At 43.5% G+C, this 23,639-nt stretch overlaps 2 protein-coding genes across 2 annotated transcripts; both read left to right on the top strand.

Annotated features, from left to right (window-relative positions):
* Window positions 1-4,024: 4,024 nt before the first annotated feature.
* On the top strand, window positions 4,025-17,370 carry LOC146369746 (uncharacterized; the record flags this gene model as incomplete). The annotated part of the gene is made up of 8 exons (XM_084910739.1): window positions 4,025-4,099; window positions 5,117-5,218; window positions 5,375-5,542; window positions 5,655-5,765; window positions 10,013-11,851; window positions 11,993-12,321; window positions 15,106-16,320; window positions 16,384-17,370. Coding segments are annotated over exons 1-8 (4,797 nt in total), but the record flags the coding sequence as incomplete, so codon positions are not given.
* Window positions 17,371-17,526: 156 nt separating this feature from the next.
* Window positions 17,527-23,207, top strand: LOC146369745 (uncharacterized). The gene is made up of 2 exons (XM_084910738.1): window positions 17,527-20,937; window positions 23,151-23,207. Exons 1-2 carry the CDS (start codon window positions 17,674-17,676, stop codon window positions 23,205-23,207), a joined length of 3,321 nt encoding a protein of 1,106 aa, XP_084766864.1. The 5' UTR covers window positions 17,527-17,673.
* Window positions 23,208-23,639: the final 432 nt, after the last annotated feature.

Genomic DNA, 23,639 nt, shown 5'->3' with positions numbered 1-23,639 from the left:
TATCAAGAGACAGGCACTTGTGGTGGCAAGAAAGGAAATGCTTCTAATTCCATTTCCTGAAAACTAAAAATTGTTTCCTCATTTTTTGTTTTCAGTCCTGCTTGCCTTACTTATCCTGACAGAATGCCACTCCCAGTGCTACGTATTGTATGTTTGCCTATTTAGCTGCAGTAATAAAGTCTACTATTTCTACAAATATTACCATCACCTGGATGACTGAGAACCTATACAGACATAGAAATTACTATGTCTGCGTAGGTTACAATGCAGATAGACATTAAACACATAAAGAGAGTAAAAACAAACCAACAAACAAAAAACAGCACTTTTCTTTATGTATTTAAAAAGTTAAAAAAAATTCCTTTCTAGGAAAATGCTTCCTAGAAAGTAGGTAGTGGTTATTTTCCAATTCAAGCTACACTTATACTTTTCCAGCCAAAGGTTAATTATCATTTCTTTAGAATGATCATTATTTTAACTTCTAATTAGAGTTGATTGGGATAAAGTGATCGATAGAGGAAATTCTACTTGTTAAACAAAGTGGAGGAAAGGCGTTACACTCAGTAACTATCCAGCAGGTAAATAAAAGAAAATAAGATTTAATGTATAGACTATGGAGCAGTTATCCTGCACAGGTCAAATTATTATGGTGAAGTATTCACAGGGTGATCTACTAGCAGTGTGGTGTAATTTAGACGCAAAGACCCAGCAAGTTCACTTCAGTAATGTACAGTGTTCTGCCAGGAGGAGCCCAAACTAACATCTCAAAGAAATGAGCAGACCAGGTAAGGTCGCTGAGGGAGCGAGTAATAACCTATTAACAAAAAAAGGTTTCAATTCAATTTGATTCAATTTTTTTATACAGCACCAAACCACAACGACAGTCATCTCAAGGCACTTTATATTGTAAGATCGACCCTACAATAATATAACACAGAAAACCTCAACAATCATATGACCCTATGAGCAAGCGCTTTGGCAACAGTGGGAAGGAAAAACTCGCTTTTAACAGGAAAAATCCTCCAGCAGAACCACACTCTGCCATCTGCTGCATTTAGTCGGGGATGAGAGGAGGAATTCAGGACAAGACCCAAGGACCATGACAACATTGTTTGTGTGTGCACGCATTTTTTATTTGTTTGTTTGTTGGGGTCTTTTTGCCCAGCTGTCATATTGTAATATTCAGACTTTATTATGTAGCACATTAACACGGTTTCATTAATATTTGTATTTTGGCAGACATTTCCCTTTGGTTTTTTTATGCATGAATATGGAGAAATGGTTTGCTGAAAAGACAAGTTAGTTCAATAAAATTACTCTCTGTTTCAAAACGGTATTTATGAAGAACAGAAATGAGTGGGGCTTGGGTATAAACACTCAGCGTAAGGATCAAGTGAAGAATTTTAGGATAGAGCTAACGTCTTGACATCACAGGCATAACTTAATTTCACCTAGAAGCAGCTATCTTAATGACATCAGGCATAAAACATACGCTGCTTTTTTTGTCATTGAATTTAGACATTAATTTAACTGTGTATCGCCAGCTTTGTAAATGACATTCTCAGTTACATTGCCTGCCTAAAATATAACAATAAGGACATGGGATAAAGTAAGATGTGTATTTTGTTGTCCATCTTTTGCACATTATAGTTTCAATTAGGCAGGCATCTGACATTAAATTGTTTGAAGGCTTGTGTAATATCATTCGTAGAACCCTCCTCTTTTTCCCCTAAGTCCTTAATGATTCCCCTCCCCAACCTTGAAGATTTGTCAGGTAAAGGTCAGGTTAGGAAAAGGAGGTACTTCTAAATGCACTCTGTGTGTTAAAACAAAAATGCCAAGGAGGAAAGACATAAGCCATATTATGTCTTACTGTTTCTGTCCATAAATCTGGCAAGGATTAAACCAAGTTCTATCATTCTGCATTAAGAAATATTATTCACAAAGGGAAAACATTTAAGACACTTTCCAGGAAATTCACTAATTGGAAAACAAGAGCAGTGTTGGTTCCTGGTGCATTACGACAGGTGTTATGTAACTACATTCTTTATGCTCATTGTAATATAAGTGTGCATAAAGTGAAACTGGTATCTCTTCATAGTGTCCTTAACTGGGAGGACAGCTCTTTTCTCAAGTTTGGAGTGGAGGAAAATCAGAACGTGTTCTTAGGTTCTACACTCAGATAAGCAAATATATGTAGATGCAAGATTGCTTTTAGTGGGGAGCTACAGGCAAGAGACACAGGAAAAAACTTGGAGCCACTCAATCATCTTACCGTAGGGGAGCTTTTCCCAAAATGAGTGCTGCAGCTCACTTTAAAAACCAGAAAATAAATCCCAATACTTTGTATTGGATACATCTTGGATATAGCAAAACATTAAGTAGCTTCAGTCCAGAGAGTAAAGAGTCTCATGAAAACAGCTATTGAACAACAAGAACAACCAGAATCTAAAATAAAACCATCCTGCATGAAAATCAACACTCTTTGTTGTCCTTTTACAGATGCACAAAACACACACAAAACAGAAGCCAAAATCTAAAAAAAAGAAAAAACAAAACAAAACATGACGTGCCTAGGGCAGGGGTGTGTGTGCCTGTGACACACACGCAGACCCGATACAAAGAATACCTTATGTTTGATTTCCAGCATGCTATTATTAAGATACAAATAGATTATACCTCAACATGAGAGGGTGCAGCAATGTCATCAGAAAGCAGAACTGTGCTGTGAGAATAACAATTCCCATGTTTGCTATTATTTAACTTATTACACTAAATACTTTCAAATATTTTAAGCTTTTATTAGAGTCACAGTATCATCTGTACTTGGTGATGTGTGCAAACTGTCAAAGTAACATGTTATTAGCAAAATGAACAAAGTGCAAAATATACTTGTCAGTTTATGAAAAATAAAACAGAAATGTTTGAGCTAAAATATACTTAACTACAGCAATGGAGTAAAAGTGCAGTTCCTTCACTTTACAAATATTAATGTGATACTCAAAGTGAGACTGCTACCACACCTGCTGCTGCAGCAGTTTAAAGCATCTGTCTGATTAATTTCACTGAACAGATCGGTTACCTGGTTTATCAACATCACAGATTAGCAGGAACAACAAAAGTACAAGTGAGCCATGAGTCTAGTGATATTACATCTGCATTATAATTTGCAGATCACAGTGGCTCTATAAAGGCAAAATGTTTGAAACAATGGTGTCGCATCACAACAACAAGAATAGCAGTGCATTTAATCATGAGGGGGGAAAAGCATCATGATAAATTAAGAGTATAATTGAAACTTGATTTCACACTGTCTCTGTAAGTTATAGACATAGGATGTGTGTTTGCATATAAGCTTTGACTGTCTGTAGCTCCAGTGAAAAACTTGCATTGATTATGGGTTTACACTAACTACAGCGGGACAGACAAGCATCCATGGCTAGTGCCATTATAGCCAAAACTTTGTTTGCTGTACTAAGCCTTTAGAAAATAGTAGTGAGGAATAAATACATCTGTATGTTAAACTGTACATAAATGTACATTAAATCTTCAAAAGGTGTTGAGGGATTTCTAAAATAATGCTGTGCAATATTTCATGTAGTGTGATGTAGAAAAGATCTCACCATGACTATTCATTCCTTACTCTACAAGTTTTTACAACTATGACAAGTAATCATGGACTCATATTAATTTAGTGAATAAAGAAATGCAAAACACGGAAAATAAAAAAAAATAAAATTTACATAGCAAAAGAGAAAATGAAGGCTCAGTGACGCATTATAGGAAATCGTACTCATTCATTTATATTTAGAAATTAAAAAGCTGTTGCGTACCCTTTTTGTTTAAATGCACAATTGAACACAGGGTGTGGTAAAGTGCGCTAGCAGAATGATTTGACAAAAAAGGAGATGAATGTCTGAATGTTCATGCTGTAAAATGTAAACACACCCAATCCTGAGCTCACCTGTTCAGTCTATAAAGTGTAGGAGTGCTCGTGAGATTTAGTATCACAGTCCAAGGAAACTAATCTGCAAAACTGACCTGTTCATCACAATGAAGCTGACTGCTCTAATTGTCCTTTGGGCACTCTCCAGCACAGGTAACTGCTCTTTTCCTTATCATTCAGGATTTAATTTAAACATTTAAAGTCTAAATTTTACAATAAAAGAAAAAGAAAACCTTAAAGTTTATTTTATATAGATATTAAATGTCCTTTTCCAAGAACATCCAAACAGTTTACAAGATTAGGTAACTACATGAGCATCACACCACAAACATAACTAAGTTTTCTCTCAAAGCATTATCAGGAAACCAAATATCTGTCAGCATATATGTAGAGAAAATAGATCAACGAGCGTGATACACCCAATTAAAAAGCAAACAAGCAAACAAAAAAAAAACAAAAAACCAAAAACCCCCAAGAGGCTCTGAGAAAGATATGCCATACATTTTGTTTTAGTTTATAAATTCTGTTTCTGAATCTGTTTGGCAAACTGATGTGGAAATCTTTTACTTTCGCCAAATCATTTCACTGAGTGGATAAGTTCTACTTCATGCTGAGCAAAACTGGGAAGTGGACATTTCTTTCAGTGTGGACATCTTGATGGACGGCTTAACACTTTGTTCAGTTTGTGATGTGGATGTCACAACCTGTTATCACGTGAACTGTTTGTGATTGGGAAAACAGGTTTAACCCAGAGATAACTGGGAGTTAAAGTCCACCTTAATATTTCATATTGCTGATCGCATCTAGTGGTCAGATTCTTTTCTCACACTAGGTGGTGCTACACATGCCATAAAAATTATAACATTTTAAATATACTTTCACAAACTGTTAAATGTTGGAAGGTTTTTAGAGCAGGCCTCCATGGTGTAAATTATCCTTAATAGATTAACCTTAAATTAACTTTAATGTAGTGTTTCATGTCGATTTTATTAAAAATATTTATACACACACATGTTAAAGAGATTAACTGCATTTCATCAATCTGTGTAACAGTGTAAAGAAATCAAAGAGATAAAGATTCTTTAATTATGCCAGTATACTGGGCTATTTTAAAACCTTTCATTTTTCATTATAACTTCAATACTTTTATTGTTTCGCTCCTGATTGCAGCTGGAGCCCTTGAGTGTCAAACCTGCACAGATCAGACGTGTTCAAGCACAGCACTACTTACATGTTCTTCAGAGACCATGTGTGTTACAGCTACTATTTTAGGTAATCTTCTCTTCATATTATGAAATTTCCCCTTGTGGGACTAAAGGTATATCAAATCAAATCAAATATTATGTGATAAACTTCAGTAAATTTCAATGACTTTGAAATTATGTGTACTTTCCATCAACATTAATAAAATACACTTTGAAATTGCAGCTACTTCATCTGGAACTACGGCAACACAAATCTACAAGGCATGTGCATCTTCCTCCCTGTGTCCAGTTACAGGCTCTCAGACATTTTCAATTAACATGGGTGTTCAAAGTGCTCTTGCATCTGCCACGTGCTGCAACACAGATAACTGCAACTCACAAACTCTGGCTGGTAAGTACAAATCTATAAGTGTTTTTATTAAAGACACAATAAGAAACAATATTCTGATATTTGCTGAAATGTTCTCAGTTCTGAAATGAAATGATGCTCTTTTCTTTTACAGATCCTGCTCCTCAGTCAAGTAATGGCCGACTATGTAACGTTTGTTCCACCCCTCTGTGCGACACTCCAATACAGTGTCAGGGAGTGGAGGACCAATGCTTTCAATCAATGAGTGAGTCTTCGTCATATATACTTTAACAAATATCATCTTTAAATTGGCTTTTATACCTAAAATAAATTCAAAACATATTCTTTTTTTAAAAAATTAGTCAGTGGCAACATTATGAAGCATTTCATCAGTATTTGTAAGACATTTTATTTTGTACCTTAAATCTTTGAAGATGAAGGTCAGGATTTGATAATTAGTTTATGAAATTATATATATGTATTAGTTAACAAGTATTCCCCGCACCAAAATAGAACACCCAGTGTAGGAACACTATTCACTAAAAGGAAATCACAGTGGCTTCTGAAATTGTAACTACATGTTTTCATAAACGTGAAAGTCACTATAAAAATTGACTGAAAATCAGGCTCTGTTCTTCTCTCTGATTAAAAAATGTTTACCGGTGGCATTAGAAATGTTAAACAAACAACTACACCCCTTAGTGGTGTTCTCAGGTCACTGCAGTGAGATTTTGAGTTTCAGCAAACAGAACACAAACAGATTTTTAGATTACTCTTTATGTGAAAGATATTGAAGATAGGTACCAAGCATTTCCCTAACCATTTGCAAACCAATAATGATGGTCAATGCCCACAACTCTACAATTGATCTACAGTGTAGCTTCATGATTTTCTTTTGACTAAAAAATAATTAGAAGCTCTAAATAAAATGTAACAGAATATATTTAATAATAAATTGCTGTGACAGGAGTGTTAGTGCATAAAAAAGGAAACCATTTTAATTATAATACTCTGAGTACATGTTTGGATTGTCACAGGCTACTACACAGGCATGTTAGTCTTCTTATACATTTTTTGGTTAGAGTTCACATGTCAACATGAAAGATTCTGAACATCAAATTAACCTCATGCATTATCAGTGTTGCGCACAACAGTTAGAGAGCACAAAAAAGGCTAACTGTAAAACTGCTGTCTGAGTTTCAAGTTTTATTGTCATGTACATATAAACAGTGTAGCCACATTTACCTGTAGTGAAATTCTTTGGCTCGTGCTCCTCAGCTTTATATGAACATATATAAGTCTGCAGTTATATTTAAAAAGAAAATAACCACAACAACAGCAATAATAATAATAATGATAATAATAAAGATAACAAATAACAAAAAACTAAAGTATTAATATTAAGAGAATTTGAGACAGTTGTTCAGAATTTACAGTTTCGTATTTAGAGTTGTGCAAAAAGTATGCAGTGAGGATATAAAGTGGCAGTGTGTAAAGTCTAGTAATTGTAGGGAGTGTGTAATGGTCAGAATCAGAATCTTTATTGTCATTGTCACAGGTACAATGAAATTAAAAATGGTTCCCAATCAATGCATCATCCCTAACAATATCAAAATATAAATAAAGCAATAAAATTCAATAATAAAATAAATAGAATACTTAAAGTACTAATAAGAGGTATCAACAAACATTCACATACATTCCCACATACATGCTTCAGTCAGCGCATAGATTAATAGAGTGGCGTGATGGAAATTTTTTTGTAGCAGTATTCAGATGTGTTGTTGCAGTTGGATAAAAGCTGTTTGAGTCTATTAGTCCTTACACTGATTGCACTGTACCGTCTGCCTGAGGGCAACAGTTCAAACAGGGAGTGGCCAGGATGTGAGGTATCTTTTATGATGTTTTGGGCTTTTTTAAGACAGCGGGTGTAGATCTTCCAGTGTGGGGAGAGGGCAGCCAGTGATCTTTTGGGCGGTGTTAATGATCCCTTGGAGTGCTTTCCTCTGAGCCACTGTGCACCTAGTGTACCAGATGCATATGCAATAGGTTAGAACACTCTCAATGGTGGCTCTGTAGAAGGACACCAGCAGTCTCTGTGTGATGTTATTCCTCCTGAGAATTCTCAGGAAGTACAGTCTCTGTTGGGCCTTTTTCAGCAGCTCGGAGGTGTTCGCACTCCAGGAAAGGTTCTCCTCTATGTTGACTCCCAGGAAGCGGAAGCTTGCCACCCTTTCTAAACAGTCCCTATAAATGAATAGTGGTTGGGTCTCTGCCTTTTTCCTTCTGAAGTCTATTATGAGTTCTTTGGTTTTTGAAGTGTTGAGGAGGAGGTTATTGGCCTTACACCATGACGACAGCTGGTGTAAGAATGTCAGCAGTTCAAAAGCCTGATGGCTTGTGGGTAAAAACTATCCCTGTGTCTGCTAGTGCGGTTCTGAATGCTCCTGAACCATCTGCCGGATGGGCAGGAGTGTGAAAAGGCTGGGGTGCTTGGGATCAGAGAGTATCCGCTGCGTCTTCCTCATGCAGGGCTATCTATTTAGATCCTGCAAAGCATGCAGCTCAGTCCTGGTGATGCGCTGTGCTGATCTCCCCACCCTCAGCAGAGCTTTGCGGTCGGGAGCGTTACATCTGCCATACCAGGTGGTGATGCAGCTGGTCAGAATACTTTCAATGGTGCATCAGTAGAGGTTTGTAAGTATTCTGGAGTTCATGCCAAATCTTCTCAGGCGCCGGAGGAAGAAGAGCCGCTGTCTTGCTGCTCTTGTGATCACACCAACATGGTGTCACCAACTCAGATCCTTGCAAATGTAGATGCCTAGGAATCTGAAGAAGCTGACTCTCTCCACCTCTGCTCCTTCGATGTGAATGGGCGTGTGCCTTCTTCTCTGTAGTCTCCTGTAATCCACAATGAGCTCCTTGGTTTTGCTGACATTAAGCAGGAGGTTGTTGTCATGGCACCATGATGTCAGGGCTCTCACCCCTGCCCTGTATGCTGTCTCATCTCCATCAGAAATGCAGCCAATGATGGTGGTGTCGTCTGCAAATTTGATGATGGTGTTGGAGCTGTGTGTTGTGTACAGTCGTGGGTGAACAGGGTGTAAGCAGGGGGCTAAGCACGCATCCCTGGGAGGCACCTGTGCTGAGTGTGAGTGTGGATTAGGTGATGCTGCTGATCCGAAACACCTGAGGTCTGTCTGTCAGGAAGTCCAGGATCCAGCTCCACAGGGAGGAGCTGATGTTCAGGTCACGGAGTTTCATGATGAGTCTGGATGGTATGATGGTGTTGAAGGCAGAGCTATAGTCTATGAACAGCATCCGCACATATGTGTTTTTCTGGTCCAAGTGCGAGAGGGCAGTGTGGAATGCAATTGCTATTGCGTCGTCTGTAGATCTGTTTGGCCTGTAGGCAAACTGGAGGGGATCGAGGGAATCGAGTGAAGCAGGGAGTAAAGGTGTGATGTGAGCTTTAACTATGCGCTCAAAACACTCACACAATGGATGCGAGTGCTACTGGGTGATAGTTATTTAGGCAGCTCACATTAGTTTTCCTTGGGACAGGGATGATGGTGGTCCTCTTAAAACATTTTGGGACAACAGACTGGAGCAGGGAAAGGTAAATGTGTGTCTGAACTGGTAAATATGACTTGGTGGAAAAATTAAATTGGGGGCTTTATTAAAGTAGAAGACAACAATAAATGTATCAGTTGTTTTACCATTTACCATGACTTATGACTTACCAAAAGGCACTAAACCAACATAATAATGAATATTACTGGTGTAAGATTCTTATTTTATCATATGTTATCCTATCCCTATAATCGAACTGTGTGAATCATTATACTGCTGTAAGCCACACCCTACTCCATATTATAGAGAGTATAATTAGTATGTAGTTTTAATTTGCATTATACCTCTGGATTAAGAAATTGTGAAAATCATTAGATTTATTAGATATGTCTATATTATCCTATACTGTTGATTTACTGTGAATGATTTACACTGTTTCATTGCATGTCATACTGCTGAGTTAAGAAGAGAATATTGTGTGCAGAGGGCCTTGTTTTCTGATAGTGGAGGAGACAGACCACATTCCACAGAAGTTCTACCCCCACCTTTCTCTATGTCAGAAAGACAGGGAGCCAAGGTCATAACACAGGCTCACTGAGAGTTAGAGGGTATGTAAGTTTAGGCTTTTTATGACTAGGTGGGGGTCAACAGAGGCTATAAAAGCTTTGGGTAACACTCCACCATTTTGAGATTTGCTGTGCCCTTCTGCATGCATTTCTCCCCATCCGGATGGTTTGTGCTCATGTTGAATTGTATGGAATAAAAGATTGTTGATTGAGCATTTATACACAGAGTATTGTCCTTCCTTCAGCCCAAAGAATAAAAGAATTGGGAGGATTTAACACTGGATATCAGCAAAATCATTTTTAAGATGTCTTAACTAATGCTTTAAATATGATATGTCATGACAGCATGACAATAAACATTTTTCATCTGCAGTGACCAACGGCGCCAACACTTTCCCAGCTTACGGATGTGCAACTACAAACCTGTGTGCAGATGCCACAAGCTTGAAAACTCTACCTTTCATGCAGAGCATTGGTACCATAACAACAGGACCAACCTGTAATTCACCCTCGACCACTGCAGCACCAACCACAACCACAGTCAACCCAACCACAACTAGAGTGGCAACAACCACAACAACAGCTGCTCCAACAACAACAACTGCGGCACCAACCACAACAACTGCTGCTCCAACAACAGCCACAGCCGCTCCAACCACAGCAACTGCTACTCCAACAACAACAACTGCTGCTCCAACAACAGTTGCTCCAACAACAACAACAGCTGTTCCAACCACAACAACAGCTGCTCCAACAACCACAGCCGCTCCAACAACCACAGCCGCTCCAACAACCACAGCCGCTCCAACAACCACAGCCGCTCCAACAACAACTGCTGCTCCAACAACAACAACAGCTGCTCCAACAACAACAACAGCTGCTCCAACCACAACAACAGCTGCTCCAACAACAACAACAGCTGCTCCAACAACAACAACTGCGGCACCAACCACAACAACAGCTGCTCCAACAACAACTGCTGCTCCAACCACAACAACTGCTGCTCCAACCACAACAACTGCTGCTCCAACCACAACAACTGCGGCACCAACCACAACAACAGCTGCTCCAACAACAACAACTGCTCCAACAACAACAACTGCTCCAACCACAACAGCTGCTGCTCCAACCACAACAACTGTGGCACCAACCACAACAACTGTTGCTCCAACAACAACAACTGCTCCAACCACAACAGCTGCTGCTCCAACCACAACAACTGCTGCTCCAACCAAAACAACAGCTGCTCCAACAACAACAACAGCTGCTCCAACCACAACAACTGCTGCTCCAACAACAACAACTGCGGCACCAACCACAACAACAGCTGCTCCAACAACAACAACTGCTCCAACAACAACAACTGCTCCAACCACAACAGCTGCTGCTCCAACCACAACAACTGCTGCTCCAACCACAACAACAGCTGCTCCAACAACAACACCTGCTGCTCCAACAACATCAACAGCTGCTCCAACAACAACCACAGCTGCTCCAACCACAACAACCACAGCTGCTCCAACAACAACAACCACAGCTGCTCCAACCACAACAACCACAGCTGCTCCAACCACAACAACTGTGGCACCAACCACAACAACTGTTGCTCCAACAACAACAACTGCTCCAACCACAACAGCTGCTGCTCCAACCAAAACAACAGCTGCTCCAACAACAACAACAGCTGCTCCAACCACAACAACCACAGCTGCTCCAACAACAACAACCACAGCTGCTCCAACCACAACAACAGCTGCTCTGACCAAAACAACTGCTGCTCTGACCACAACAACAGTTGCTCCGACCACAACAACAGTTGCTCCGACCACAACAACTGCTGCTCCAACAACAACAACTGCGGCACCAACCACAACAACAGCTGCTCCAACCACAACAACAGCTGCTCCAACAACCACAGCTGCTCCAACAACCACAGCCACTCCAACCACAACAGTTGCTCCAACCACAACAACAGCTGCTCCAACAACAGTTGCTCCAACAACAACAACTGCGGCACCAACAACAACAACTGCGGCACCAACAACAACCACAGCTGCTCCAACCACAACAACTGCTGCTCCGACAACAACAACAGCTGCTCCAACCACAACAACTGCTGCTCTGACCACAACAACAGTTGCTCCGACCACAACAACTGCTGCTCCAACAACAACAACTGCGGCACCAACCACAACAACAGCTGCTCCAACCACAACAACAGCTGCTCCAACAACCACAGCTGCTCCAACAACCACAGCCGCTCAAACAACAACTGCCGCTCCAACAACAGTTGCTCCAACCACTACAACTGCTGCTCCAACCACAACAACAGCTGCTCCAACAACAGTTGCTCCAACAACAGTTGCTCCAACAACAACAACTGCGGCTCCAACCACAACAACAGCTGCTCCAACAACAGTTGCTCCAACAACAGTTGCTCCAACCACTACAACTGCTGCTCAAACAACAACAACAGCTGCTCCAACAACCACAGCTGCTCCAACAACCACAGCCGCTCCAACAACAACAACAGCTGCTCCAACCACAACCACAACTGACCCAACCACAACAACAGCTGTTCCAACCACAACAACAGCTGCTCCAACAACCACAGCCGCTCCAACAACAACTGCCGCTCCAACAACAGTTGCTCCAACCACTACAACTGCTGCTCCAACAACAGCTGCTCCAACCACAACAACAGCTGCTCCAACCACAACAACTGTGGCACCAACCACAACAGCTGCTCCAACCACAACAGCAGCTGCTCCAACAACAGTTGCTCCAACAACAGTTGCTCCAACAACAACAACTGCGGCTCCAACCACAACAACAGCTGCTCCAACAACAGTTGCTCCAACAACAGTTGCTCCAACCACTACAACTGCTGCTCAAACAACAACAACAGCTGCTCCAACAACCACAGCTGCTCCAACAACCACAGCCGCTCCAACAACAACAACAGCTGCTCCAACCACAACCACAACTGACCCAACCACAACAACAGCTGTTCCAACCACAACAACAGCTGCTCCAACAACCACAGCCGCTCCAACAACAACTGCCGCTCCAACAACAGTTGCTCCAACCACTACAACTGCTGCTCCAACAACAGCTGCTCCAACCACAACAACAGCTGCTCCAACCACAACAACTGTGGCACCAACCACAACAGCTGCTCCAACCACAACAGCAGCTGCTCCAACCACAACAGCAGCTGCTCCAACCACAACAACAGCTGCTCCAATCACAACTACAATGGCCACAACAAATGCTGCTCCTACCACAACTACAATGGCAACAACAACAGTTGCTCCAACAACAACCACAGCAGCTCCAACCACAACAACAACTGCTGCTCCAACCACAACAACAGCTGCTCCAACCACAACAGCAGCTGCTCCAACCACAACAACAGCTGCTCCAACCACAACAACAGCTGCTCCAACCACAACTACAATGGCCACAACAACAGCTGCTCCAACCACAACAACTGTGGCACCAACCACAACAACAGCTGCTCCAACAACAACAACAGCTGCTCAAGCTACAACAACTGCTGCTCAAACCACAACAACTGCTGCTCAAACCACAACTACTGTTGCTCCAACAACAACTGCTCCTCCAACAACAACAACAGCTGCTCCAACCACTACAACTGTGGCACCAACCACAACAACAGCTGCTCCAACAACAACAACAGCTGCTCAAGCTACAACAACTGCTGCTCAAACCACAACTACTGTTGCTCCAACAACCACAGCTGCTCCAACAACCACAGCCGCTCCAACAACAGTTGCTCCAACCACTACAACTGCTGCTCCAACCACAACAACAGCTGCTCCAACAACAGTTGCTCCAACAACAACAACTGCGGCTCCAACCACAACAACAGCTGCTCCAACCACAACAACAGCTGCTCAAACAACAGCTGCTCCAACAACAGCTGCTCCAACAACAGCTGCTCCAACAACAACCACAGCTGCTCCAATCACAACAACAGCTGCTCCAATCACAACAACAATGGCCACAACAACAGCTGCTCCAACCACAACTACAATGGCAACAACAACAGTTGCTCCAACAACAACCACAGCAGCTCCAACCACAACAACAACTGCTGCTCCAACCACAACAACAGCTGCTCCAACCACAACAACTGTGGCACCAACCACAGCAGCTGCTCCAACCACAACAGCAGCTGCTCCAACCACAACAGCAGCTGCTCCAACCACAACAACAGCTGCTCCAACCACAACAACAGCTGCTCAAACCACAACAACAGCTGCTCCAATCACAACTACAATGGCAACAACAACTGCTGCTCCAACAACAACAACAGTTGCTCCAACAACAACCACAGCAGCTCCAACCACAACAACAACTGCTACTCCAACCACAACAGCAGCTGCTCCAACCACAACAACAGCTGCTCCAATCACAACAACAGCTGCTCCAATCACAACTACAATGGCCACAACAACAGCTGCTCCAATCACAACAACAATGGCCACAACAACAGCTGCTCCAACAACCACAGCCGCTCCAACAACCACAGCCGCTCCAACAACAACAACAGCTGCTCCAACCACAACAACAGCTGCTTCAACCACAACAACAGTTGCTCCAACAACAACAACAACAGCTGTTCCAACCACAACAACAGCCGCTCCAACAACCACAGCCGCTCCAACAACAACTGCCGCTCCAACCACAACAACAACTGCTGCTCCAATCACAACAACAACTACTGCTCCAACCACAACAACAACTGCTGCTCCAACCACAACAACAACTGCTGCTCCAACCACAACAACAACTGCTGCTCCAACCACAACAGCAGCTGCTCCAATCACAACAACAGCTGCTCCAACCACAACAACTGTGGCACCAACCACAGCAGCTGCTCCAACCACAACAGCAGCTGCTCCAACCACAACAACAGCTGCTCCAACAACAACTGCGGCACCAACCACAACAACTACTGCTCCAACCACAAAAACTGCTGCTCCAACAACAACAACTGCTCCAACCACAACAACTGCTGCTCCAACCACAACAACTGCGGCACCAACCACAACAACTGCTGCTCCAACCACAAAAACTGCTGCTCCAACAACAGTTGCTCCAACAACAACCACAGCAGCTCTAACCACAACAACAACTGCTGCTCCAACCACAACAGCAGCTGCTCCAATCACAACAGCAGCTGCTCCAACCACAACAACAGCTGCTCCAACATTAGCTGCTCCAAAAACAACAACTGCGGCTCCAACCACAACAACTGCTGCTCCAACAACAACAACTGCTGCTCCAACAACAACAACTGCTCCAACCACAACAACTGCTGCTCCAACCACAACAACTGCGGCACCAACCACAACAACTGCTGCTCCAACCACAAAAACTGCTGCTCCAACAACAGTTGCTCCAACAACAGCTGCTCCAACCACAACTGACCCAACCACAACAACAGCTGCTTCAACCACAACAACAGCTGCTTCAACCACAACAACAGCTGCTCCAACCACAACAACTGATGCTCCAGCCACAACAACTGCTGCTCCAACAACAGCTGCTCCAAAAACAACAACTGCGGCTCCAACCACAACAACGGCTGCTCCAACCACAACAGCAGCTGCTCCAACCACAACAACTGTGGCACCAACCACAACAACTCTGGCACCAACCACTACAACTGCTGCTCCAACAACAGCTACAGCCGCTCCAACCACAGCAACTGCTGCTCCAACAACAACAACTGCTGCTCCAACAACAGTTGCTCCAACAACAACAACAGCTGTTCCAACCCCAACAACAGCCGCTCCAACAACCACAGCCGCTCCATCAACAACTGCTGCTCCAACAACAACAACAGCTGCTCCAACCACAACAACAGCTGCTCCAACCACAACAACTGCGGCACCAACCACAACAACAGCTGCTCCAACCACAACAACAGCTGCTCCAACCACAACAACTGCGGCACCAACCACAACAACTGCTGCTCCAACCACAACAACTGCTGCACCAACCACAACAACTGCTGCTCCAACAACAACAACTGCTCCAACCACAACAGCTGCTGCTCCAACCACAACAACTGCTGCTCCAACCACAACAACTGCGGCACCAACCACAACAACTGCTGCTCCAACCACAACAACAGCTGCTCCAACAACAACACCTGCTAATCCAACAACAACAACAGCTGCTCCAACAACAACCACAGCTGCTCCAACCACAACAACCACAGCTGCTCCAACAACAACAACCACAGCTGCTCCAACCACAACAACCACAGCTGCTCAAACCACAACAATAGCTGCTCCAACCACAACAACTGCTGCTCCAACAACCACAGCTGCTCCAACAACCACAGCCGCTCCAACAACAACAACAACAGCTGCTCCAACCACAACTGACCCAACCACAACAACAGCTGCTTCAACCACAACAACAGTTGCTCCAACAACAACAACAGCTGTTCCAACCACAACCACAGCCGCTCCAACAACAACAACAACAGCTGCTCCAACCACAACTGACCCAACCACAACAACAGCTGCTCCAACCACAACAACTGCTGCTCCAACAACAACAACTGCTCCAACCACAACAACTGCTGCTCCAACCACAACAACTGCGGCACCAACCACAACAACTGCTGCTCCAACCACAAAAACTGCTGCTCCAACAACAGTTGCTCCAACAACAGCTGCTCCAACCACAACTGACCCAACCACAACAACAGCTGCTTCAACCACAACAACAGCTGCTTCAACCACAACAACAGCTGCTCCAACCACAACAACTGATGCTCCAGCCACAACAACTGCTGCTCCAACAACAGCTGCTCCAAAAACAACAACTGCGGCTCCAACCACAACAACGGCTGCTCCAACCACAACAGCAGCTGCTCCAACCACAACAACTGTGGCACCAACCACAACAACTCTGGCACCAACCACTACAACTGCTGCTCCAACAACAGCTACAGCCGCTCCAACCACAGCAACTGCTGCTCCAACAACAACAACTGCTGCTCCAACAACAGTTGCTCCAACAACAACAACAGCTGTTCCAACCCCAACAACAGCCGCTCCAACAACCACAGCCGCTCCATCAACAACTGCTGCTCCAACAACAACAACAGCTGCTCCAACCACAACAACAGCTGCTCCAACCACAACAACTGCGGCACCAACCACAACAACAGCTGCTCCAACCACAACAACAGCTGCTCCAACCACAACAACTGCGGCACCAACCACAACAACTGCTGCTCCAACCACAACAACTGCTGCACCAACCACAACAACTGCTGCTCCAACAACAACAACTGCTCCAACCACAACAGCTGCTGCTCCAACCACAACAACTGCTGCTCCAACCACAACAACTGCGGCACCAACCACAACAACTGCTGCTCCAACCACAACAACAGCTGCTCCAACAACAACACCTGCTAATCCAACAACAACAACAGCTGCTCCAACAACAACCACAGCTGCTCCAACCACAACAACCACAGCTGCTCCAACAGCAACAACCACAGCTGCTCCAACCACAACAACCACAGCTGCTCAAACCACAACAATAGCTGCTCCAACCACAACAACTGCTGCTCCAACAACCACAGCTGCTCCAACAACCACAGCCGCTCCAACAACAACAACAACAGCTGCTCCAACCACAACTGACCCAACCACAACAACAGCTGCTTCAACCACAACAACAGTTGCTCCAACAACAACAACAGCTGTTCCAACCACAACAACAGCTGCTCCAACAACCACAGCCGCTCCAACAACCACAGCCGCTCCAACAACAGTTGCTCCAACCACTACAACTGCTTCTCCAACAACAGCTGCTCCAACCACAACAACAGCTGCTCCAACCACAACAACTGTGGCACCAACCACAACAGCTGCTCCAACCACAACAGCAGGTGCTCCAGCCACAACAACAGCTGCTCCAATCACAACAACAGCTGCTCCAATCACAACAACAGCTGCTCCAATCACAACTACAATGGCCACAACAACAGCTGCTCCTACCACAACTACAATGGCAACAACAACAGTTGCTCCAACAACAACCACAGCAGCTCCAACCACAACAACAACTGCTGCTCCAACCACAACAACAGCTGCTCCAATCACAACAACAGCTGCTCCAATCACAACAGCAGCTGCTCCAACCACAACAACAGCTGCTCCAACCACAACAACAGCTGCTCCAATCACAACTACAATGGCCACAACAACAGCTGCTCCAACCACAACAACTGTGGCACCAACCACAACAACAGCTGCTCCAACAACAACAACAGCTGCTCAAGCTACAACAACTGCTGCTCAAACCACAACTACTGTTGCTCCAACAACAACTGCTCCTCCAACAAAAACAACAGCTGCTCCAACCACTACAACTGTGGCACCAACCACAACAACAGCTGCTCCAACAACAACAACAGCTGCTCAAGCTACAACAACTGCTGCTCAAACCACAACTACTGTTGCTCCAACAACCACAGCCGCTCCAACAACAGTTGCTCCAACAACAGTTGCTCCAACAACAGTTGCTCCAACCACTACAACTGCTGCTCCAACCACAACAACAGCTGCTCCAACAACAGTTGCTCCAACAACAACAACTGCGGCTCCAACCACAACAACAGCTGCTCCAACCACAACAACTGATGCTCCAACCACAACAACTGATGCTCCAACCACAACAACTGCTCCAACCACAACAACTGCTCCAACAACAACCACAGCTGCTCCAATCACAACAACAGCTGCTCCAATCACAACTACAATGGCCACAACAACAGCTGCTCCAACCACAACAACTGATGCTCCAACCACAACAACTGCTGCTCCAACAACAGCTGCTCCAACAACAACCACAGCTGCTCCAATCACAACAACAGCTGCTCCAATCACAACTACAATGGCCACAACAACAGCTGCTCCAATCAAAACAACAATGGCCACAACAACAGCTGCTCCAACCACAACTACAATGGCAACAACAAAAGTTGCTCCAACAACAACCACAGCAGCTCCAACCACAACAACAACAGCTGCTCCAACAACAACAACAGCTGCTCAAGCTACAACAACTGCTGCTCAAACCACAACTACTGTTGCTCCAACAACAACTGCTCCTCCAACAACAACAACAGCTGCTCCAACCACTACAACTGTGGCACCAACCACAACAACAGCTGCTCCAACAACAACAACAGCTGCTCAAGCTACAACAACTGCTGCTCAAACCACAACTACTGTTGCTCCAACAACCACAGCCGCTCCAACAACAGTTGCTCCAACCACTACAACTGCTGCTCCAACCACAACAACAGCTGCTCCAACAACAGCTGCTCCAACAACAGTTGCTCCAACAACAACAACTGCGGCTCCAACCACAACAACAGCTGCTCCAACCACAACAACTGATGCTCCAACCACAACAACTGATGCTCCAACCACAACAACTGCTCCAACCACAACAACTGCTCCAACAACAACCACAGCTGCTCCAATCACAACAACAGCTGCTCCAATCACAACTACAATGGCCACAACAACAGCTGCTCCAACCACAACAACTGATGCTCCAACCACAACAACTGCTGCTCCAACAACAGCTGCTCCAACAACAACCACAGCTGCTCCAATCACAACAACAGCTGCTCCAATCACAACTACAATGGCCACAACAACAGCTGCTCCAATCAAAACAACAATGGCCACAACAACAGCTGCTCCAACCACAACTACAATGGCAACAACAAAAGTTGCTCCAACAACAACCACAGCAGCTCCAACCACAACAACAGCAGCTGACCCAACCACAACAGCAGCTGCTCCAACCACAACAACAGCTGCTCCAATCACAACAACAGCTGCTCCAACCACAACAACAGCTGCTCCAACCACAACAACAGCTGCTCCAACCACAACAACTGTGGCACCAACCACAGCAGCTGCTCCAACCACAACAGCAGCTGCTCCAACCACAACAACAGCTGCTCCAACCACAACAACAGCTGCTCAAACCACAACAACAGCTGCTCCAATCACAACTACAATGGCAACAACAACTGCTGCTCCAACAACAACAACAGTTGCTCCAACAACAACCACAGCAGCTCCAACCACAACAACAACTGCTGCTCCAACCACAACAGCAGCTGCTCCAACCACAACAACAGCTGCTCCAATCACAACTACAATGGCCACAACAACAGCTGCTCCAATCACAACAACAATGGCCACAACAACAGCTGCTCCAACCACAACTACAATGGCAACAACCACAGCAGCTCCAACCACAACAGCAGCTGCTCCAACCACAACAGCAGCTGCTCAAATCACAACTACAATGGTAAGAACAACAGCTGCTCCAACCACAACTACAATGGCCACAACAACAGCTGCTCCAACCACAACTACAATGGCAACAACAACAGCTGCTCCAACCACAACAACAGCTGCTCCAACCACAACTACAATGGCAACAACAACAGCTGCTCCAACCACAACAACTGTGGCACCAACCACAACAACAGCTGCTCCAACCACAACTACAATGGCAACAACAACAGCTGCTCCAACCACAACAACTGTGGCACCAACCACAACAACAGCTGCTCCAACAACAACAACAGCTGCTCAAGCTACAACAACTGCTGCTCAAACCACAACTACTGTTGCTCCAACAACAACTGCTCCTCCAACAACAACTGCTCCTCCAACAACAACAACAGCTGCTCCAACCACTACAACTGTGGCACCAACCACAACAACAGCTGCTCCAACAACAACAACAGCTGCTCAAGCTACAACAACTGCTGCTCAAACCACAACTACTGTTGCTCCAACAACAACTGCTCCTCCAACAACAACAACAGCTGCTCCAACCACTACAACTGCTGCTCCAACAATAACCACTGCGGCTCCAACCACAACAACTGCTGCTCCAACCACAGCTGCTCCAACCACAACAACTGCTGCTCTAACAACAACTGCTGCTCTAACAACAACTGCTGCTCTAACAACAACAACAGCTGCTCCAACCACAACAACAGCTGCTCAAGCCACAACAACAGCTGCTCAAGCCACAACAACTGCTGCTCCAACCACAACCACAGCTGCTCCAACCACAACAACAGCTGCTCAAGCCACAACCACAGCTGCTCCAACCACAACAACAGCTGCTCAAGCCACAACAACTGCTGCTCCAACCACAACCACAGCTGCTCCAACCACAACAACAACTGCTCAAGCCACAACCATAGCTGCTCCAACCACAACAACTGCTGCTCAAACCACAACCACAACTGCTCCAACCACAACCACAGCTGCTCCAACCACAACAGCAGCTGCTCAAACCACCACAACAGCAGCTGCTCAAACCACAACCACAACTGCTCCAACCACAACCACAGCTGCTCCAATCACAACTACAATGGCAACAACAACAACAACAGCTGCGGCTCCAACCACAACCACTGCGGCTCCAACCACAACAACAGCTGCTCCAATCACAACAACAGCTGCTCAAGCCACAACAACAGCTGCTCAAGCCACAACAACAGCTGCTCAAGCCACAACAACTGTGGCACCAACCACAACAACAGCTGCTCCAATCAAAACTACAACAACAGTTGCTCCAACCACAACGACTGCTTCTAAAACAACATCAGCTGCAGCTCCAACAACAACAACAACAGCTACTTCAACCACAACAACATCTGCTCCAATCACAACTACCGTGGCAACAACCACAACAACAGCTGCTACAACAACAACAACAACAACAACAACAACTGCTCGAACCACTACAACTGCTGCTACAACAACAACAACAACAACAACAGTTGCTCCAACCACAACAACTGCTGCTACAACAACAACTGCAGCTCCACCACCACCAACAGCTGCTCCAACCATGACAACAGCTGCAACAACAACCACTAAAATGCCTTCAACAGCTATATCATCCACAACGACAACAAGTCACGCATCTTCTGTCAGAATGAATGTAATCCCTCTATTAGTGGCACTCTTTGTCTTTGCCATCTATTAAATGGTAAATTATGGATGGAAACCCCATAAAAACACTAAAACTGTGAAAGGATGATTTTTTTTTTATGTTACTGTTTACTTCTTCTTTTCCTATTTAGTTGGGATTTAAGTTTCATTCACTTCAGATGTAAGTAAAAGGGTCTGGGTAAACCTTAGCATGGATAACTATTTAACAAACAATTACCCTTGTGACTTATAAAGTGTAATATCTATTTAATATTTACCCACAAATATATTTATCTATTTATTAAACTCATTATGCAAATGTCTTGAAAAAATTTAATAGTGTGCAATAATAGGAACATAAATATACATACAGAAATAGACAACCAAACTAGTTACTTGGGATTTTTGTTATATGTGATTCAATAACAGCATTTCTAAAACTAGTCACTGTAATTAAACCAAAAAAAGCCAAAGGATTACAACTATGACCATGATAAAGTTTTCAACAGACAGTATGATGGGATTTGTTTTTTTGCTTTGGAAATATCCCATTGATGGCAAGGGGAATAGAGAAAGCTATGGCAGTATATTTGTTTTGTATAATGTTATGATTGTCCCGACTGTCACTTATTTTCTTGAATTTTCTCAATCATATTGATGGTAACACATGGCCCCACTTTTAACATTTATAAAATTACAGAATATATTAACCATATGTTATTTAAGATGAGATACTCTGGTTTCCCCTGAATGTAGACTTTTACTCTCTTCACCCTAATAAAACTATTAATGCAACCAATTGTTTTTCTACATGAATTACCGTACCTATAAGATATTTCAAAGTTTCTTTAATGAAATGATATATTTCACACTATTCAACAATATTTCATTATTAAGAAAGTTAATGTTTTTTTGCTGGCTTTTCTAACTGCTAGTACATTTCCCTAATAGATATACAAATTTTGATAATTGAAAAGGAAGGGGGATGTGTTGAATTATATATTCTTTTTAAACGAATGTAATCTCTGTTTCTAGTTATCAGGTTTCAATTATGTTGTCCTCGGATCTTTAGTGGTTCTAACAGGCATTAACTATTTGTTTATTTTTATAATGTCTAAAGGGCTTGGAGTGGTTGATAAGATTAGAAATAAGCTTCCTAAATGCTTATCGATCACATAGTAGTACATATCATGTCACAAGAACCAAAATTAATTGTTGTAATGGAAGTAATAATTAATATGAATTTAGGCAGGTTTGCAACCAAGAAGAAAAGTCTTTCAGCATCCCAGATAATAAATATGAAATCACCACACTTGGAGAATGTTCATTTAGCTTTTTTTACTTCAGAATTTGAATGGCTTTCCCCTTTTTAAAATTAAGAAAAACTTTATGTAATGTTACAATATAAATATATATTCTTGATGCTTATTTTCTGATTATATTGTCTTTTGTACTTTGTAATAGAGGCATAAGAAACAACTAGGTCAGAGGGTGACAGGTCGATTTGGCAACAGACTTTAGAAAGGGGAAGTTTAGTGCAGAGCTGCACAGGAAACCAGACACAAAAAAAGAGGAACTAAGTAAACGGTGTGTCGGTGTGACGTAGTGCAGAAATTATATATATATATATATATATATATATATATAGATTTAGCTGCAGAAAATCCAGACCTGAGCATGTGTGTTCTGTCTCCATTTCCAGAAATGTAAAATAAAGATTATTTTTTTTCAGCTTTACCACTCTGAGTTCAGTCTTTCTCTTTCGCCAAAATAATTCAAAAGAACGTGATTTAATAGTAATCATTTGATAATTTAAACATTATGGAAACCAAAAAGGAGACTCCGCTGGAGGGAGGTCAGCAGCTGATGGATGGATGGCTTCGACAAAGAAAAGGTCATTAGCAATAGGCCACAAAGGAGGTGGAACTCTTCTGAATCTGGAGAAGGAAAATT

Source organism: Perissodus microlepis, chromosome 17, assembly GCF_051167445.1.
Source record: "Perissodus microlepis isolate ML-2025 ecotype Zambia chromosome 17, ASM5116744v1, whole genome shotgun sequence".
Classification (NCBI taxonomy): Eukaryota; Metazoa; Chordata; class Actinopteri; order Cichliformes; family Cichlidae; genus Perissodus; species Perissodus microlepis.
The sequence above is the reverse complement of the archived record's forward strand: the minus strand, read 5'-3'. Positions and strand labels throughout refer to the sequence as shown.

Bases quoted from the DNA above. Each gene is read 5' to 3' on its own strand.
- LOC146369745 (XM_084910738.1), top strand. From the start codon at position 17,674: ATGGCCACAACAACAGCTGCTCCTACCACAACTACAATGGCAACAACA. The intron at 20,938-23,150 runs GCCACAACCATA...ACTTTGTAATAG, and splicing joins CCACAACAACAACTGCTCAA to AGGCATAAGAAACAACTAGG.